This window comes from Anopheles merus, chromosome X (assembly GCF_017562075.2).
Source record: "Anopheles merus strain MAF chromosome X, AmerM5.1, whole genome shotgun sequence".
Lineage (NCBI taxonomy): Eukaryota > Metazoa > Arthropoda > Insecta > Diptera > Culicidae > Anopheles > Anopheles merus.
In genome coordinates this window covers 15,736,982-15,758,145 of record NC_054081.1, presented here as the reverse complement: position 1 = coordinate 15,758,145, position 21,164 = coordinate 15,736,982, and the positions used below count along the sequence as shown (strand labels likewise).

Below are 21,164 nucleotides of genomic sequence, written 5' to 3'. Positions count from 1 at the left end.
CAATTCGCATTGCTCGAGGGCCGCGTAACTCTGGACAAACCGTAAGTTTATGATATTTCAACTTTGACTAACCAAGTTTTGAGATAACACAGCGAAAACATCCAAGAAAAACCCTGCCGACGTTATGCAGTGCAATGGTTCCTAAATGTAGACTAGCTGGAAATCACAATGCGTGAACACCAATTGCATATATTAGGGCGCCTGAGGAAAAAATTGAATTCCATTACAAAAATAAACGGCCATTTTCCGACAACAAATGTTTCGACAGGGAGAGTCTAGATATTCATCCAGTACCAGTTATGCTAAATACATTCCGGATGCGGCAAGTACTTGAAAAATAGATGATTACACAACTGTTGTAAGAGTGTTTTACTTTTTCTTTATTGATTAATTCGTGATTTCTTTCGTTTTGATCAAGCATTTGATTTCTTATTCTTCGTTTTTTGCCGCCCTCTGTCCATGTCTCTTCTTCTGTCTCTGTGTCGTTCTCGTGTATCTCCCTTTCTCTCTCTCTCTCTCTCTCTCTTGCGCTCTCTTTATCTCTAAGGTATCGCGATCTTTCCTCTTAAAGTGGTTCTTTGTTTTAGAATTTTCATAATCCAACCATTCGCGAACGACCACCACACGCGTCTCCCAAAACGTTTGTAGCGCTAGCGATTGCACCGCACCTACGTACCTACCAACCCACCGGGGGGAGGATGGGAGAAAGATGACGGTGCGGGGGGCCCGCGGTATTGAACACATTTGTTTTGTAGGTTTTTGTTTTGTTTGGTTGTTTGTTTGTTCGTATTACTGGTAGTAAGGTAATTTGTTTATTTTAATTTGTTTCGTTTTCGTATCCATTCTATCGGCACTACGCGTTCAACCCCTGTGCAAAACGTAGTTTGCCATGTTCTGGTCGCTTGCGAATATGTGTGTGTGTGTGTTTTGTCTTCGTGCTCTAATAATCTCGCATTTTTCTGGGGTTTTTTTTATTCTCTTCTCACCATTAATTATTACAAGTAAGGTTCTGAGGGACGCTAGAGAGTAGAAGCCTAACGTAATGAAAAGGATAGCAACAACACTATAAACTCTCCCGGCAGCGCTGCGTTTTGCATATAATATCGCGGATGCAAGTCTGTAGCGTGGACGCTACGCGATCTCTGCTGAATGGGAGTGCCATCTGATGGATTCGTGTGTTTGCTCGATGTTTAAATAAACAAACAGGAAGAAAGCAAAGGAAAACTAACCGCCCCGCTAGCGGTACGAGTAATATGAGTGTGATTTTTTTTTTTTTGTTTGGCTTGGTGTGATTTAATGAGTGTTCCAACAAACAATCCATGCAAAAGGCAATGCGCTAGTGGCATGCTTGCCTTCCATGGGTGTTGCTGCTGCGACGCGAATCGCTTTTAAAGTTCTTAAATTATTATACGCGCTAAGCCTTGCGTGCCTTTGCAGAACAAAACGTAATTTCAGATGTGCAGCAGCAGTGCGTAATTGCAGCTAGAGTGTATTGTAAATAAGACTTGTTTCCCGCCGGGGGGGTATTTGTGATCCATCCCGTCTCTAGCTCGTACCGTTCCTTACCCCAAAAACACGTATATAAGGTAACAGAAATTAGGAATAAAGGTAAATACAACAGCAAAAACTATAATTCTACAAAGCGAGCTCCAATAATACACGATTTTGCTGCCTATGCGCAAGTTTCCTTTCCAATTTTTTTTTGTTCATATTTTTTTTTTCTTCATTTCACCCGTTTTTGCTCCATCTCGGGGTGTTGCCTATGACCCGCGCGCATTTTGTAATTCTTAAAGAATCTCAAATTAAACACAACGGCCCAGTGAACGTTCGCGTTTGGGCGGGCGCTCACACGCACTCAGGGAAAAAGTAACAAGTAAACTGTTTCCTTAAACCGTATTATTTTGCCCTATGACTGCCTACTTTACGCGTACGCATAATTATATAAATCATTTCTCTATACATGCTTCCGGTGCCGTCTCCTCTCCATCACACCTCCTGTTTTTTTTTTGTTTTGTTTTTGCTTTTAATGACACACACGTGGGGTTGTGGGACAAAGAAGTGCGCACGAATTAGTTGTTTAGTTTGTTGTTTAAATTAAATATACATGTTGCCTTCAGTTCAACTCCTACACACCCGCCAACGCTTGCCAACTAGTTCGGGTGAACAGAAGGGACACAAATGATAGTTTTGCTTTTACTGTGGGGCTAATGCGTTGATTTCCTGTTTAATAATTGATGATTGATTGTAGCTTCCTGATCGGTGATCGAAAAGCTTCGCGAAAAAAAAAATGCAGCTCCAAGCGAAGCGAATCGAGATTCCGTTTTCCGATTAGTCGAAACAAATCTATTTAAACGTAAACTAGAGAGCCCCGGCAGTTCATTCACGGGGCTCGGCCTAAAATACCGTTCCAACGGTTGGCTCGATCAGCAGAGTAACGGGTCAATTTTCCAAAAGTCACCGAATGCCGACCTATTGTCGGCTGAAAATAGCAGTTTCAACAACAATAAACAACTTAAATAGCGCGCATTTCGTAACCAAACAAAAAAAACTACTCCTGCATAGCATTTCTTTTGAGCCTTTGCTTTTGGATGGGGGGAAGGGATGCCGTTGGTGTGGGGTCGGGATTTGCTTAACACTGACAGCCTAATTGCTTACATGCTAAATCATACTTTCTTTTTTTTTTTTTTGTTCTGTCCGTTTGCCGTCAACGCTGCAATTCTGTAATGGAGTTGATTGCTTACGTACTAAATCATACTTTCTTTTTCTTTTGTTTTTCGCTTGCATTAAAAGCTGCAATTCTATGATGAGTGGTCTATTCTAAGTCAGGAGAGTACATGATGCGCGGGGTGGGTTGGGGGGAGGGGGAAATAATGGAAAAGTGCAAACGGTAAATTCAGTTCGCAGGAAAACCCAAGCACGAGTGTGTGCTGCGGCCAATTGTGTCACAATGCAATTGGCAACGACAGCCTCGAGCTTGCAGTGAAGTAAAAATGAAGTAAGTTTTTGGTTTCGTTAAGAAGATTTAAAAATCTGAACCATTATCAGCCTGAGCGTGGTGTATTCCTCGCATCAGCTGCTAGTGTTTGTCACACATTGCGACGATTAACCTAAACAAATCCCGAATAAACTAAGAAAATAATAATAATAATAATAATAATGAACAAAGCAAAACGCGTGTGAATCGCGTTTTTTATTTGTTTGCTGTTCCCATCAACATGGTCGCGGCAATCGCAAGCGTCGTCTGCTGCGCGAGCAGAACGACAGGAAACACCGATAATATATCGGTCGGACCAGAAGGATGGTCTGCACTGTGGGCCAACGCTTGTGCGCTGGCGTCGTGTGTGTCTGTGTGAATGGTTGTGTATCCTCGTCTCAGAACCAAAGGACTAGATATACGGTGATGCAGCACACCAATCACGTGTGGCGCTGAATCTATCCCGCGCAAAACTAATCTGTGTGGCCGCCAGGCGCACTACTCTAGCAAGGGGAGGGGGGAGAGGATAAAACCAAAACCCATTTTCGTTTTAATATCATGTCAAATACAAGCAAATACTTGTTGCTTCCCTTTTCGCTCTTCATTTTGCCCCGGGTTCGTCCTCTCCGCAGCGTGAGGAAAACATCAGGAAAAAGGAGAGGTAGTGATCATTGATGGTTAGAATCGTCCAGCGCGGGCGAGTGGCGGCTGCGACCTCTACTTTCCTTACTAGTTTGCCCACTTTGCTTCGCTATCCGTTTTGTTTGTTTGTTTGCTGCATGAGCTGTTTTTGCTGCCCCCTCGCCGTGTGGCGCTTACACGCAGTGCCGGACGGCGAACATACACCAGGAGGATATGTCGCGGTCCGCACGGGTACGTTTGTTTGTGTTTTGCTTGCATTAATATCTTTAGAGACTGGGTTTTTGCTGTAGCGGGACCGTTGTCAGTCGCCTTGGTTTTTTTTTAATGTATATTCAAACTACTGATATTTAGCTATAATCCTTTCATCCCCCCTCCTTCCGTTTCTCGTTTGCCTTGATATAAAGAATGGTGCTCTCTCTCTCTTAGTAATGCTACGCGTTAAAAATTGCTTTTCGACCGTATCCTTTGCCCGCTTTAGTGGTGTTTGTGAGTGGGAGTGCTTGGGCTCGGTGCTGCTTTGCGCCACCTTTGCAGAACCGGACTATTGGTCTGTGTTTGACGGGTGCTAAGAGCTAATCTACGCCCTTTCCCCCCTCCCGGCACCGTTCCTGCTTCCTGCTCGCAAGCGTCGCCAAAAGGTGTGCTGGACCTTTTGGGGTGGGCTGCGATTGCTTGAAGTGTTGAAGCGGTGATGCGCCGACGAACGAGTTTACTACTATTCTGTCCGGTTCGCAAGCGCGCGCACACACACACACGAGAAGAAAGAAGGGGAGGAGGGGAGCACAATGCGCCACCCAGTAGTATGAGAGTGCCCAAAACGCGTTTGTATCTGCACTGAACCTATGGCGCGCCGAAAGTCGCACCGTAAAGTAGCGTACATTAGCCTGGGGAGGAGGGGGCGGGGAGTTATGAGGTAAAGAAAAGGAGAAAAATCTTAACCGCTAAGAGCGTGTCGCACGTAAAAACTAACTCCCCATCATCATTACGCTTTCGAGATCTCGACACACCCACAGTGGACGGCGCGGGGGGTGTAGTGACCGCGAACCGCGGCAAACTTCCCTCCATCACACACCATGTACCATGCGCTCCCCCCCCCCCCCCCCCCCCCCCGGCCGCCATCCCAGGCGCTTTAGACGGTGACGAGCGCCCGGACGTCCTTCTGCACCACGTAGAACTTGTTCTTCTTCCCGACCAGCCCCCAGATGACGGCCACGTTCTCGATCACCACGTTGATCGGGATGGTGCACAGGGCGCCGAGCACGCACGCGAGAAACTTCACCAGCCCGAACCGGTACAGCGAGAACGACTTGATCACGCCGAACACGTACATGTAGATGTTGAAGCCGGCGATGAACGCGCACACGAAGTCGATCAGGTTCGGGCACGGGATCGGGTAGATCGCGGCAAAGATCATGTTCGAGGTGGAGAGCGGCATCGTGATCCAGGAGCAGAGGCTGATGCCGAGCAGCACCTTGTTCCGCAGCGGTATCTCGGTGGAGCGGACGACGAGCAGGATGCCCTGGAGCCAGCGCTTGCGCTGCTGCAGGAAGTCGGTCAGCGTGAACGGGGACTTTTCGTACATCTCGCCCTCGATGAAGTTGAACGTGTAGCCCTGGGCGAAGGCGCGCATCGCGAAGAAGCAATCCTCCGCCACCGAGCCGTCGATGCCGTTGTCGAACGAAACTGCCTTTTCCGCGTGCACCTTTAGGAACCAGAGAAAAAAAAAACAAGGTCAGTGTGTGTGTGTGTGCCCTAGTGATGGGAAAAACTAAGTTTTCGTCGGAATCGATTCCAGCTAGCTCCGAGGTTTTCTGGAGTCGATTCCGGATAATAGATTCCGAAATCGGCTTCGGAATTAAAATCGACTCCAGCATCGGAATCGGATACGGAATCGAAATCGGAATCGGAATCGGTTCCGGTATCGAAATCGGATCCGGAATCAGAATTGGTTCCGAAATCAGAATCGGCTTCGTAATTGGTTCCGGCATCGGCTCAGAATCGGGTCCACAATCGGTTTTGGAATCAGAATCGGGTCCGGAATCGGAATTATCTCCAAAATGAGAATCGGCTTCGAAATCGGAATCGGTTACGGTATCTCCTTAAGAATAGGCGTTTGAATCCAATGATGCTACGTATTGATAGCAGCAAAGAATCCAATTTTACTTGTAAACGATTCAGTCTTATGGTCTTATTTCAATTCAAGAACTGATTCTCATTCCGGGGGGCTAATTCAAATTTTGGAGTAAATTCTGATTATGTTTTCGGAGCGAACTGTAATTCCCAAGTCGATTCTGTTTTCGGAGCGAACCATATTTCCCTGGCCAATTCTGACTCAGGAGCCGACTCCGATTCCGGAATAGGCTCCGGAGAAGACTCCGAAATAGACTCCGAAATCGGTTCCAAAATCGGCTCCGGAATCGAAATCGACTCCAGCATCGGAATCGTCTCCGGAATTGATGCCGAACACGGTATCGAAATCGGACAGGCCCGATTCTGAGCTCCCACCACAAGTGTATCCCATGGGTCCGTACCCTCCCCCTACCTGCGTCACCACGTAGCTACCCTTCCAGCTGAAGTACGGTTTGTGGAACATCTTGAACTGCAGCCGCAGCTTGCCCATATCGTCCGACACCCGGAAGCTGTCAGCGAGCGTCGTCAGCCAGTTGACCACATTCTCGTTCGCGTACGTGATCAATCCCTGCCCGAACGGGTGCTTCCCGTCCAGCACGAAGTTGATGATGCCGCGCACACTGTTCTCCGTCAGTAGCGTCTCCTCGTCCAGGTGCACCACCCAGTCGTTGTTGTTCAGCACGTTCACCGTATCCTCCAGGCAGTACTGCAGCGCCCGCGCCTTAAACATTGCGCCCGTCTTCGTCTTGTACTCCTTCGGCACGACGATCTCGCGCGTCCGCCGGTGCTTCGGCAGCCCGATCGGCTTGTCCGTCACCACCTCGATCAGGAAGTTCTCCAGCCCGGTGTCGAGGCAGGTGTTCATGTTGCGCAGCACGTTCGTCTTCACCAGCTCCGCGTAGTCGCCGCGCGTCACGATCCGGATGCAGATGAACGGGGCGAGCAGGGGCGACCCCTTGAGCACCACCTTCTCCGGGAACGCATTGTAGATGACGAGCCCGAAGAAGTTGAACAGCACCTGCGGCAGCGTCAGGAAGGTGAGCAGCCGGAGCAGGTACAGGACGATCGTTAGCAGCGTGCCATACTCCTCCCACGGGTCGATCGCGACGAACGAGCTCTCCGTCACCTTGATGCCGCCGCAGAAGATCTCGAACACGATCAGCAGCCCGAACAGTAGCGCACAGTGCAGGATGTGCTTGCTGGTGGAGTTGAGCATCGCTCGGTCGGCTTGGGGTTTGCTGGCGTGGTGTTCGTTTTTTTGTTTTTTTGTTTTTTTTTTGAGGGGGAGGGGCGCGCAAGAAAAAGGGACGTGTCTATCTCTCAATCTCTCTCACACACACACACGTGCAGCTTATGCCCTGGCTTGGACGGCGTCGGTTAAGAATATAGTGAGCAGAGCTGCTGCTTCTGCTGCTGCTGCTGCTCGGCAAACCATCAAGCACAGGACGAAACAGGCTTTAAGTTCGCTTTGGTCGCATCGTTGTTCAGCGAGCAATGAGCGCACTAAGGACGTGCTGGATCCCGGTGTGCACCCTTGCTTGCTGCAGGTGTGTGATGAGAGTCAAATCGGTGTGTTGTTGGATTCCTAAAAGTAAAGAAAGCAAAAAGGGGAAACCCGTTAGTGTATGTTGAACCCAAAAAAAGTCCCTTAAACACGTCTTTCTTTTTCTCTTGCCGTCTTGCAAATACGCAGGACAAAGGGTTGTGTACATAAAGATAAGATTACGATACGGTTTGCAGGCAACACACTTCTGGGCTAGTTATTACTAGTTCCTACTTTGCCTTAGGTTCGGGATTTGCGTAAAGCGTTCTCGCGCCCACAGCACGGTGCACTCGATCCTATATCGCGGTTCAAAAATCGACCTTATCTTGTATCGCAAAAAAATGGAAAAGAAAGAATAAGCACACGCTCGTACCCGTACGCGCGAGGACAGCAGCAAAATGCTGCATTAGATAAGATGTAATACCCCGCTGGCAAATCATATGCTTCAAAGCGGTAGAACGGTGTAGTGGTGGGTATTGCCCCTCCACAGTAAACATAACGTTGTGTAATCGATACCGCACCGGATCCGGTGCGCACGGAGGAAGCCGGGCGATCCGATCTGGCCCGTGGGAAAAAGGGAACCCGAGCGGTGGGCAAGAACGAACAGGCAAGGTAACACACCTGAAGGTGTCCAGTGTAGCGACCGCGACGCTCATCGCGGTAAGGTTCTCGCCAGTTCATCCACAACGGCATGTGACGACTAGTCGAGTAGTCGACGTGTGGCGCGGTTGCATCTCGATTGTGGTTGTTGTTTTGTTGCTCTTCTTTTTTATTTTGCCATGTTGTTTTACATCAATAACACGCGGACGAGTTCGGTTATGCAACCGTGACATCATCATGAGAGATGACAGGGTGCAGAGATGGTTGGGAACGTTCGGAGGAAAATGGGTGTAGCTGTTAGTTCCACGCGCTAGCAAAAGCAAGAGAGCCGGAGAGCGGGTCTTTCCCTCAATGCCGGTGTAACGCTTGGCACAACCACCACAAACACCTCCGTCGCGATTTTAAAGGTGTGATCAGGTTTTACCATCGACATCTCGATTTAGCGAAGCGTGCCTCACTCACCACCAGAAGGCCTCGTTAAATAAACACTCGCGTGCTGTGCCGTGAACTTGGTTTGAGTGATCATCTCTCGCAAAACTTTGATACAGTGCGCAATGAAAATTCCAGAAGGTGCGCTAGTATCTCTTGAACCAACAAAACATCTTCTTCAATTAAATATCTCCCTCCGCGTGTTCTGAACGCATATGACCCCTATATCAATTACATTGGGTCACACTATTAACCCTCATCAAATGTTGTGTGCTTCCTCGCTCGGCTGCCGCTTAAAGCGGTACTGGCAGAGCGCACGAAATACTGTTGTTAATTAAAACCTCAGGCAAACCGTCACGCCCTTGGCGGAATGAGACACGCCAGGTTGACTGTAGCCGCCGCCGCTACCTTCGGTCTTGGAGTTCACGTGTGCATCACCATCCTAAAGGCGAAGAAACAAACCAACTCCACACACACACGCGCACATTTTGACAGCTTACGGACGATGCAATCGATTGCAAACCCCTAACGGACATAGTTTTGAACAAAAAATGACCAAACATAGGACTACAGCCTGAAGCTTGCACCGAACGCAACACCTGACCTAACATTCGGTTTCGACTAGTCCTCTTGTGCAAGTATTGTGCCATGTCCTTTAGCCTAAGGGGGAAAACTGCTAGCAGTACGGTACATAACACAAATATTCCGCAATGCTACGATCCTTCTTAGCGTCTAACTCAGTTCTTTTCTCCCCCATACTGTGACGCGTTCAGGACGGCTAGGATAAAGAGCATACGAAACAGATTCCCCAAAATAGCAATGTACCGATTACAATAGACGGCTACAGCTCACAGCGATTAGATTACATGTCACCGGTGTATGCTACTAGATCTGCAAACCTTAGGGCAGTAATGTCAAACTCGTTTTGGGACGCGGGCCGGATTACAGTTGAAAAGGACTTATTCTTGGACCTAGAATCGTATCTACAATGTTTCGTAACCTCCAATAAAACGATTTAGGACAAATTGTCCACCATACCATCTTTTATTGTGTAGAAATAAGAGAACATGGAAATAAAATTAAAGTAAGCAAAACTGTTCATGAAATTTACATTTAGTGTTGGGTAAATTTGATTCAGATTAATAAATATGAGTGAATCTTTGAAATGATTCAATGAATCTGAATTCATTATTCTGGAAAGATTAATATGTCTCGAAATATTCTCGAATCTCTAGTGATTCATCAATCTCCAAAGATTCATAGATCTTGAGCTTCTTATTATTATTCTTCTGTTTGGCTTAACAACTTTAGCATATACAAGCTTTCGAGACCTATTGGCAAGTACCACGTAGTTTGTTTTGAGCCCACCGCGTGCACGTTGTTAAGTCGTGCGAGATAAACCACTGTACCATAGGATCGTGCAAATTTAATATTTTGAAAATCATACATCTCCAAAGATTTATGAATCCCTGGAGATTTAAGTATCTGGAAAGATTTATGAATCTTTCGAGAGACTTCAATGGATCCTTGTAGGTTTATGAATCTTAAAGATTTATGAATTCTTGGAGATTCATAAATCTATGAAGATTCGTTTGGAGATTCGAAGCACTCATCGGTGAAACTTCGTATTAATTTTCCAAAAAAAAAAATAATAATAATAATAAGTGTTGAATACGTTTGTTTACACTTATACCTTCTGCCTGTTGCTGCCATCCACTGTCAAACACACAGGTTCAAGAACAAAAATGTCGACGAAACCTTCATCGATTTGAAAGGCGAAAACAATACCAATGTAGCAGGGCCCCCATGCTCGATTTGAGTGCTTCCGACGGAATCGAATGTCATTCGAGCAAAATAATAGGCATGTATGTGTAGCTTACTTCACACAATGTTTATCGAACTGTTAAGACTGCATGTTGAAACCTTCTTAAGTGGATAAACAGTAGTACACCCGTATTTCTGGTCTTATAATCTACAACCTATTTCTGCTTCATTCTAATCACTGCCAAAGATCTTCGCGCGCCGTATGTTTGACATGTCTACCTTAGAGCATAGACGCCAGCAATTACAGAATCTCTTTTATCGTGAAGTTACTCAGCGGGGACATAGACGCTCCCTATCTGCTATAAAAACTGAACTTCAATGCTCCTGAACGACCTCTCATGTCACGTGAGCTGTTAAGACGCCTATACACTCAATGATAAAACACCTCAAACAAATATCAAACATTGTTATACTTCAACATTGATATAAACCAGTTCAAACCCAATTGTCTTTCGTTTCCTCTGTTTGATAGCGATGTAGCTCAGTTTATAAATACCGCTAGGGTATATTATATAAGTAAGTGTCCCACCCTGGACCTAGGCAAAACACTAAATGACAAATAAACAAACAAATGGTAACCTCTGCAGATGCCTCCGCGTTCCGCACAGCAAGGCCACACGTACAACACCCGGCGTTCGGCAACACACTGCACTGCCCGACTGTGGCTGCAGCTCTGTCCGATAAGTACCGGATGATCGTTCGGGGGTAGTGTTTGGTTTGTTGCTGCCTTCTTCCTCTCTTCTTCTTTTTATATTTTTTTTTCTCGTTCTACTGGGAAGGTTGAGAGATTGCATCGAGCACTTGTTGCTCGGCTCACAGCACTAGCGGGCCAAAGCAATGGTTCGATTGATAAATTTGGAAGTGATACACCCCATCAGCTGCTCCCCTAACAACCCGGGGATCGGGAAACAATGCCGATCGGTGCTGTTCCAACGGCAATTCAACTAATGCGGAGAGTACATTGTGACGATAATGGGCAGTCGTAAAATGGGAAGACTAGCGAAGGGGGCTGCTGCCGAGAGTCAGAGCGTTGAGTGGCATGGTAGCGGTGCTCCGCCAGCACCCCTTAAAACCTTGGGTCGTAATCTCGTGCCTTTATGTAAGTGCTTGTCGAGGCGGTTTTTTTCAAGAAGCACAGTTTTTATTCGCTAATTTTTGCCTCCTAGTGTGCTCGAATGTATGGAAGATAAAAGAACACAAAAAGCGCTTGTCCGTGTATCGTCATTTGATCGCTGGAAAAAAACCGTGTATCGCGTTGTTGACGGTTTGCAGCAAACATAGTACACTACCACAGAAAAAAGTATGCCTCCGTCTTCAGAGATCGTTCCGAGATTTGATGTCTACAAGCCGGCCTCAATCCAATGGCCGACTACCGAAGCGACAACACATCGACAGATAGGGACTAATCAAACCCCCCCCCCCGGCATAGGTTGCGGCCGGTATGCAGCAGCAAAAAATAAACACAAAAGTTAATTAGTCATCCCACCGCGCGCCTGTACAGTCATGCCGGGCAGGGCCTGTTGATACAGCATCAAAGTGATGCACGAATCGAGCGCGCTTCCGGACGGCTCGCGTTATCAGCCTTCGACACACAAACACAAGGGTACCAGCAACGTGACGGGAAGAATTGTACGGAATCTAATCATCGAACAAACGGTCATTCGTACCCAACAGCGTTACAATTTCTTCTGCCACACACACAGACACATACAAACAGAAAGGCAGAAGCTTTGAGTCATCGGTACGCGTTTTGAATGCCGTATGCGGGAAACACAGGGCCGTCACCACGAGTCGTCGCAACTCGTGACCCACCCGGCGTTCGGCTGAGGACAGAGTTGGGTGATTAATCGCGAGGGGCGTCATCGTTTTATTGGTAGAACTGGGGGCTGATGTATTCCGAAGAAAGTACCGGTCTGACCTCCCTAGCCAGTACCTTACACCGCGTGATACCGCAGCAAGGGTGGGCAATAATAAATCGATTTCGTAAGGCAAAAATGATTAAACCCTGTGGCGCTGTGTGTGTGTGGTGTGAACTATGGTTTGTGTGTCTGTGTGTATGCGCACTGCAATCGGAAAACACTTGTCGCTAGACACACAACAATCGACCCCTTTCATTCGAACGGTGGGAACCGACCGACGGAGTGTGGGACGCATGCCTGGATGCCAAAGATGGACCCGCACATCTCTCCTCCCTCCATCATCCGCTTATCGGGAGTAGGGCTGTCAAAGTACATGCCGTTCCACCGGTGCTCGTCTTGAACAATTCCAGGCTTTTGGGACCGGAGGTTCGTCATCTGGCCTTATCGTGAAACACTGCGTGTTTTTTTTTTTTTTATTGCCACCATATTACGACCATAATCGTTCGTGCCGGGCCTCGAATCTCGATGCCCTGACACATCACACGTCCTCCAGTGGCCAGCTTGCCAGGGTGAAAAAGCGTGAAACGAAGGCTCCGGATGACTTGAGTGGTTTTACTTGGACCGAGAGGGAGAGAGAGAGAGAGAGATACAGTGGGACGTTTTTTTGTAATTTGAACGTGCACTAATGAATATTTAGCCCTTGGTAACATCTGACGACACTGCTGATAGTGTGTCCAGCAGTGCGACACATTCCACCCATTCCTAAAGTAGAGAGCAGAATGAAAAAAGGAGCAAAATTAGATCAGACAGTGGCGGCACAGAAATTGTGGGCAGAACCATCGGCAGATAAATTCTAGCACTTTAGCAAACATACGCTCTTGTATCTGTAGCAAACAATCTAGCTAATTTGCTTACTGCCAGCCCCACTATCTTTCTCTCTCTCTCTCTCTCTCTCTCTCTCTCGCTTCGAACTCCGTGCTAGTAGATCCGCTTGCACGGCATTCGCTAATTAAATGCGTTAATTAGTAGCGCCTCTCCACCCAGACACCACGCTCCTCACACCACCACCCACGCAGGGCAGGTTGAGTTTAACCTTGCGGGCTGGTACGTGCGGGCTTAGCATAAGGCTGCTAGACGGCTGGAACGGAATATCAATCAAGTAACCTCAACCTTTTTTCTTCGCTTGCTGCAGCTACTGTACCAAGTGGTTGAGTGCCTCGGGTTTGTTGGGTTTTTGTTGTTGTTGTACTGGGTTGTACGGTTACTTTTGAATGATATGCTCCCTAACGCATGCCACAGGATCGGCGTTAGAATGAATCTCGGTTGGAAATATGCAAGAATCTCAAAAGATCAATAAAGCTTGAGCTTCTTCTTATTCTTCTTCTTTGTGTTACAACCAACATGGTTATGCCAATCTATAAAGACATTCAAGACTTCTTGGTACCACGCAGCCGATTCCTGAGCCGATTCTAGAGTAGATTTCGGGCCGACTCCGATTCTGGCATCAGCTTCAGTTCAGAAACGGTTCCGGGATTTTCGGGCCAATACCGCCCGAAAATTGCAATCAGCTCCAGAATCAGAATCTAGAATTGAAATCAGAAGTTTTAAAAACGAAATCAATCTCGGAATCTCAAGTAAACGAGAAGTAAACAAGGAGCAAATTTGAGTTCTTGACTTCGGACCTCGCTGCATAGGACCGAAACGCCTATTCTCAAGGAGATACACAAAGTCGAATTTGAATTCGGAGGCGATTCTGATTGAACCCGATTCCGGAAACTGATTCCACGCCTACTATCCAGAATCTATTCCACAAAAATTTGGATCAGGTCGGAGCCGATTCTGTACCATGGGATTGCGCCAATTCAAAAATCAATTCTACATGTCTAATGATTCATGAATCTCTGGAGATTTATGAATTTTCGCGGATTCGTTAATCTTTTGAGATTTGATCCGAAATTCGAGTCACTCATCGCTGAAGATTCCTCAATGAATGAACCTCAACGAAAGTTTCATCAAACCCAACACTACTTGCAATCGAGATGTCTCATCTTTGAATCTTAACTATCGCACTTTTAATTGTGGTTTTAAGGTTTCCATAGAAAAGTGTCAAGTAGGTGAGCTTTATACATGAAAGTGCCTACATGTTCTTTCGATTCCAGAATCGATTGAAGCCTATCGTTCTCAAAATGAAAACCCTAGGGGAAAGAGAAATCGATGTTTTGACAGATTTCAAGTGAGCTATTTCAGTTTTTTGCTATGAGCAATTGAGTACAGATATGTATTAAAATTGATTAAAGAAAATCATTAAACCGGCTGTAATGCAAAATATGATGAACCAACATGAAAGCAACCGATAGTGAAATGAAATAACATTAGAATAAATCATTTCGTTTGACTATCTATAAGGAAATTCCTTACTTTTTGGCTAACGTTCTAACTTGGTAAGCGTAATTTAAAGTCTTGGTCGAAAGTTGGGCTCAACCTGCGTTGTCGACCGCCCTCCTGTGTCTATTGATGTTCCCTTCCTCAGACTGCTAATACAGCAAACATATTGCAATCGAGCAAACGAGTCAAATGTCTCGACTCGAATCTAGAAAAAAAAAAGAATAGAACAAGCCCTATTAAGCATTCCTACACCACGCGCAATCGCGAATTCGTAGCCAGAACGCGGACGTGAGCGTGGCAATGCAACGTTGTTTTATTCCATCCTCATCGATCCTAACACACGGGGCCGGTTTCTCGGACGCAATTCCAAACGCGCTGTACCCGCCGCCACCGTAAAGTACACACTACACACCATTGCGAATGGGTGGTTCCTGCCCGGTGAAGCACCCAGTGACATTCGGAGTGGAGCGGGCGTGCGCCCGCCTAATCAGCGTCACGTTGCAGCCGCGTGTGTGCTTGGTGCGTCCGGGCGGTCCGGGGGCAGGGGCAAAGTAGAAGGGATGACACACACACACACACACACACACAAACACACACCACTTACGGTGCGCTTACGGAACGCAACTAGCTGCTCTTACTCCCGGAGTTCTGCGCTCCACTAGCAGCTGATTGTTTGTTTAATTTCTGCTCCCGCTTCCCTGTTCCCTTTTTTTCCACACGAGGAAAAATACATGAACGCATGTAAGCTGAACCGGCCAGCCAGCAGGGTATGGGTTTACCTCGACCGTACTCATAGAGAAGCTTCTTAAAACGAGAACTGTAATTGAGGTGGGGTGGAGAAGCGATGTTGCATTATTAATAAACATCAAACAGTGGGCTGCACTGATATTGATGCCCTATACGCGTAGCGCATGGGTGGGGAATTGTGTCAAGCACACTCCACAGGATTTACGACCGCCGAAAGGGTAAATATTTGGATCCGATAGCTCAAATAAGCACACTTTTTTTCAGGCTTGCTGTTGACTTGCAGAAAAGAAAACGTTGACTTGGGCGTATCGAGACGAAAGGGAAACGAAACCGGCGCGTGACCATACCCAAATAAACCATGTCTAAATGAGTTAATCAATGCTGGCTGTAGGTGCTGCCGGCTAGTAGTGGTTTGGCCATTAGGCTCGAAAACTGTTCAGCGATTAAAGACAAATGTAATATACCACTGGAATTATAAACAAAACATTATTACGTACAAAAAAAAAACACTCGTGGAAACTACTCGTACTCCGCAAGGCGGGCAATTGCGTCAACGAAGCAATGCAAAATGGGAATAAACAATATTGCACCAAAATTTGTGGAAGTCGCCCGAGGTCGGCTCGCGAAGGGTATCCCCGCGTTGGTGATCGAGACCATATCGGCATCCGTTTCCAGCTGTACTTTGTAAGTTTGTTTTTTATACGCCTTCGGGCCAATGATGCCATTGTCGTTTGCCGCCGTTGGGGGCGTTCGTGTTGATTTTGGGTGAAATTAAACTGTTTACCCTGTGGAATTTCCCATAACTGTCCAATGATTCATCGAGCCGAGAAGTGCTGTGGAGAATCGTCGAGTAGCGTTGTTACTGTGCTTTAGCACCCCGACACGTCATACATTAAAAATGAAGGGTAAAACAAGAAAGAGAGAAATTGGGGTTTTTTGAATTCAAATACAAATGCTGTTTGAAGTTAATTTGAATTTAACGGAAAACTGGTTTGCTGTAAAAAAAGACCGTGCCAATCCAATCCCACAACACACCTAATTAAAAATATCAACACACAAGCATTGCCGGAATGCACCACAGCACAATTGGGCACATTTTCGTGGCACTTTCTCTCGCTACATCTCGTCTCGTTTTCACCGCCGGGAAAACTGTACCCACCCGCCGCTGTGCCGCCGGTGCGCACATGCGCAGCACGGTGCGAAGCGTACGTCGAAACATGGCGTTCCCCATATGCCGCTTTTCCGTAACAGGAAAAAAACACATACACACACACAATCGAGTACAAATAAAACAACAAAAGAAGGCCCGTTTCCCTTTTCTGCAGTAGCTTTTCGGGCCGCAATCTATTCGCAAACGTTCAACAAAATGGGCCAGTGGTGTTATCTTTTCGAATGGTGGATTTGTGACAATAGAAAACAATGCTGAAAATCTCTCTCTCCCTCTCTCAGTCGAAAATCCGCTCAAAAAATCACAGTCGATGGGCTCTGCTTGACCTATACCAGTGATCGGCAACCTGGTTCAGTCTAAATCGCTAAACGATCGTTTGACAGCGCCTTCAGGGATGGTGTATTCAGCAATAACTCACACCGTACGCATTTGGAAACCCTCAGAACAGCAGAATCGACAACTGAACTAAAGAGCATGCTAATTAAAGGCGCATTTTGTGCAGCATTGTAATTGGGATACATCTTGGAATTTTATCTGTAAATGCTTAAGTCTTGATTTTAAGAAGATAAGGCAAGCTCTCTTAAATGATTAAGTAAAGACAACCAATAAAACAGACAAATATCTCCGTAAGGTACATTTTTAGCGAGCTACAATCTCGAATACATGACAATTAGTGTTGGGTTTCATGAATCTTTCGTTGAGATTCATTCATATGAATCTTCAGTGACGAGTGATTCGAATCTCGAGTCGAATCTTCAAAGAATCACGAATCTCTAATGATTCGTGAATCTTCAAAGATTCATGAATCTCTAAAGTTTCACGAATCTGTATAGATGAATGAATTTCTAAAGATTCACGAATCTTCATATGAATCTCCAGGGCTTCATGAATCTGTTAAGATTCACGAATCTATACGCTTCATAAGTCCATTAAAATTCATATATCTCCAGGGATTCATTCATGTTTAGAGATTTATGATTTCCAAAATATAGTATTTTTCCAATCCCACCTAAAACAGGCCTGTTGTGGGTTCAAGCATTGCAACAACAATCCGTAGCAAAACAAACTATCAAGCTACGTGGTACTTTTAAAAGCAGTCTCAAAAGCCTGTATGGGCTGCCATGACCACGTAAGTTGTTACGCCAAGGAGATGAATAATAAAAAGCTCCAGCTTCATGATTTTTCAGTGATTCGTGAATCCCTAGAGATACGTTAACTTTTCGAGATGTAAGAATCTAGCGAGATGTAAGGATCTAGTCTTTCGAGATTCAAGATTCTTTCGAAATTCATGAATTTTTCGAGATTCATGAATCGAATTCATGAATTCTTCCAACCGAGATTCGGATTCATTGAATCATTCCAAAGATTCATTCCGATTCATGAGTCCGAAGCAGATGTACCCAACACTAAGGACAATTGTTAACAGATTCACAAAAAAAAACGGGGGTTAAGCCCTTTAAATGTCATAGTTGCAAATGTTGTTCTCATGTTCCTAAACTTCTCAAGAACGAAGTTCTTGGGATGGAAGAGAATATAGACAGTTTGAAGGACACGTTCTGTAACAGCTCTAGGTAGCAACAAAACATAACAGGACAAAGGCGACAAAAGAAAACTCGGTCAAACAACGGCAGCTAACCACGGGATAAGACTGTTGGAGGAAATTCCTTGGGAATGAAATTTGTGAAAGAAACGGCGTCGTGTCACTAACTTTAACATACCGCTAAATATAATGAAATATGTTTTGAAACTTTCACCAAAAAATAGAAATGTAGTATCTAATATTTGTGCTACTCGCGCTGCACCATTTTCACACACAAAAAAAAAACATAGACTTTAACAAAATGGAATACTACGATCATCCGCAGTACATCTTGTGACGAAAGAAACGTTTTTTTGTTTGTTATTGTATATTTTTATAACATCGTAGCAAAAATGCTGCACAAAAGCAAGTAACAGAGATTGACAACCACTGATCAACCGTCCGGATCACCGGAGTGTGATTGAAACTTGTGCACGAACGAAAAACGCTCAGGAAAAACTGCATCGAAATACACTCTCTTCCCCCATCCCCCTTCAACACCAACAAACACTCTACACAACTCCATACGCGCCACGTGAAAAATCACACAATTCAAGTAGCTCCACTAACCTAGCTTTTCACAGTTTTCACCTCACTTATCACAATTAAACCAGGCAGCAAAGCGCGGCTTTCCTTTTCGACTCGAGTGTGTGTGTGTGTGTGTGTGTGTGTGTTTTATCGTTTTTTCCTCTCCTCCCCCCCCCCCCCCCGTCGCACTCTTTTTCCGCTCGGAAAATTGCGCTCGGATTGCGGCGTTCCGAAACGTCAAATGACGTCACGAGGTTTCTGTTTCTCTTCCGTTCTCTGCGGGAGTGTTTGTATGCGTGTGTGTGTGTGTGTTGCTTGTAGAACGGCACACCGCCGCAAAGGTTGCTTGCAGGTAGAGGAAGTTTGATTGTCTGTCGTCGCTATCGGTTTGGGGTGGTATTTTTTTGTATTTTTTATTTTGTGTCTTCTCTTCTAGCAGTATGACGATGACGTGATAGAAAGAGAAAGAGAAGTGATGTCGCGCCTGTAAAAAGAAGTCTCAAATCACACACACACACACACGTACGCAATCAGAAGTAGGCGCAGAGGCAGTGAGGATCATCACAGATATAAAAAAAAATGAATGCATCTTATATAATTCTGCAAAAAGCCCCCCTCCCCCCTTCCTACCATGCTCCACACTGTTTCACTGTTCAGCCTCCTGTTTCGCGAAAAGGACAAGCGAACCGTATGGCACGGGGAAGACCTAATACAACAATTTTCACCAACAATTGAAACCTTCTCACACACACACACACACACACTGGTGAAGCACCAAACCGCACACATATACACGCAGCCACGCTCGCACGGCCGGGCGCGGGCTTGGCTTTTTGGTTATGGATTTCTTCTTCTTCTTCTTCTTGTTTTTCTAGCGCTCTTTCCATTCCTTTGCTGTCGAGAAATTCGGCACCAATTCTCGCCCCAAACCTTTGTGTGATTTACCTTTTTCTCCCTCTCTCTCTCTCTCCGGTTCTCACTCTTGCGCTCGCCTTTGCCTGTTTCGCCCCACCGTTTCGGCGAACCTGCGGCACTAAAAACAAAAGCGTTTTTGGGGCGGAGGGAAAGGAAAACACGACGCCCTTCCCCTGCGGTGGTGTTTTACCGGTTCACTGACACACAGCGTGCGGAAAGCAGCGGCAGCAAGCAGCCTTTCGAAACGGTTTACAACACAACTCTGTGCGGGCCACACACACACACACACAGCAAGCAATGGCAAATGTTACACGCACACACACACACGCGCGCCTGTATGTCAAGGCAGGAGGTGAACGACAGATGTCAAACGCGCGGCGGAAGGCGAAGCAGGCGATGGGTTTTTTAGGCGTTTGCCGTGCGGCAGTACGACACGCGCAAAAGAGGAGAAACTGCGACGGTTTGTCAGCTTTTCGGTACGCGGGCCCTAGCGCGGCAAAGGGAAAATCCACATCAAACACACACACACACGTACGCACGCACGCAATGGATGGGGCGAGCAGACAAATGTACGACACATACACACAGTGAAATTATTGAACAATGCAAAAACAAACCATCACAGGAAAATTGATGGTATATTGTGTTTGGTGTGTTTGCCGAGCTTTTCACTTAAATATAGACTAACATGGCTTACACGTACGCACATACACATACATACAAAGATTGCCGAATTTTAAAGTCCAAGAACCACATTCAAAACGTTCACAGAGCCCCCGTAGGCAACGCGTCAACAATATGCACTCGGAGCGCACCGAGCAAGCGAAGGGCGTATAAGTTTTCCGGAGGGCGCGCACTGATGGAACATTTTCTAAATAAAAAAACACACACACACACAGACACAGAAACCTTGCCGGGAGGTCCTCAAGCCTCATGGGTGGAAATCGAAATGAAGAGCGGAATCGACGACAAAAAAAAATCGAATAAACACACAACCACACACACCCACACTCATCGAGCCATATTTGGACACCTGAAGCTCAGAAAACTTTTCCGACGCCCCTTTTCCGGGTGTCCCATCGAGTACTTACGCTTGTTTGGTTTTGCTTCATAAACACACGGCTCCCGTTTGATTGCTGAGGACTGGGGCCATCCAACCGATTGGAAACGGTTCTCTTCTTCGTTTAGCACCGTCCACCTGCCGGGAAGGTTGGTCGGATTGTTGCAAAGCCCGCCGCTGCTGCTGCTCGGTCCAAATTTCAGCTTCCCTCCGCGCTCGGGGTATTGGGTTGTAGCTACACCGGAACCGCACCCCGTTACACACTGATGAGCCCGCCCGCTGCAACGGGGAAAGGGGATGCTCGGGGCGAGAGCTAGGTGTCTGTCCGTTGTGGTCTACGTGCACCCACCAGGAGCACCATCGAAACCGTACGTTCTGGAGGCTGGCGGCGAACACATACGCTGCACACACACACACACACACACACACGGGCGGCCCTACCTATCACGGGGTGGTGCTACTACTGGTCTGAGGCTACCAACATCACGCGCAGTGCACATTATCAACCAGGGCTGTCGGTGCGCGGTTGGCACTCGCCGCGTGAAAATTCGCCCCATCTCTTTCGCTCGGCCGGCAGTCGTGTACCCTGCTGCCCGAGATCGGACCCGAAGCGGAGGAACCCTGCGCAGGTTCGGCGCTCACGCTCCGGCGCAGGTATTCATTGGGTGGCCGCGCAGGCACTCGCGTAAACCCTTCAGTGCCGGCAGGTGCCGTGCAAGGGATAGTGTAATTTTGTGGACATAATTAGGCTCGTTAGACTATGGTAAGTACCCAAATAGCC

General features: G+C 46.6%; 1 protein-coding gene across 5 annotated transcripts; it reads right to left on the bottom strand.

Moving 5' to 3' along the window:
• Positions 1–359: 359 nt before the first annotated feature.
• On the bottom strand, positions 360–20,940 carry LOC121603619 (beta-1,4-mannosyltransferase egh). Of its 5 annotated transcripts, none has more exons than XM_041932624.1 (3): positions 20,415–20,940; positions 6,159–7,331; positions 360–5,318 (listed from the first exon to the last, which is right to left on the bottom strand). In XM_041932624.1, the coding sequence occupies exons 2-3, from the start codon at positions 6,960–6,962 to the stop codon at positions 4,746–4,748; spliced, it is 1,377 nt and encodes a 458-aa protein (XP_041788558.1). In that variant the 5' UTR covers positions 6,963–7,331; positions 20,415–20,940; the 3' UTR covers positions 360–4,745. The 5 variants fall into 5 exon arrangements, with proteins under 5 accessions (XP_041788558.1, XP_041788578.1, XP_041788597.1 ...); XM_041932644.1 differs by lacking the exon at positions 20,415–20,940 and adding an exon at positions 19,354–19,785; XM_041932663.1 differs by lacking the exon at positions 20,415–20,940 and adding an exon at positions 19,039–19,199.
• Between the last annotated feature and the right edge of the window lie 224 nt (positions 20,941–21,164).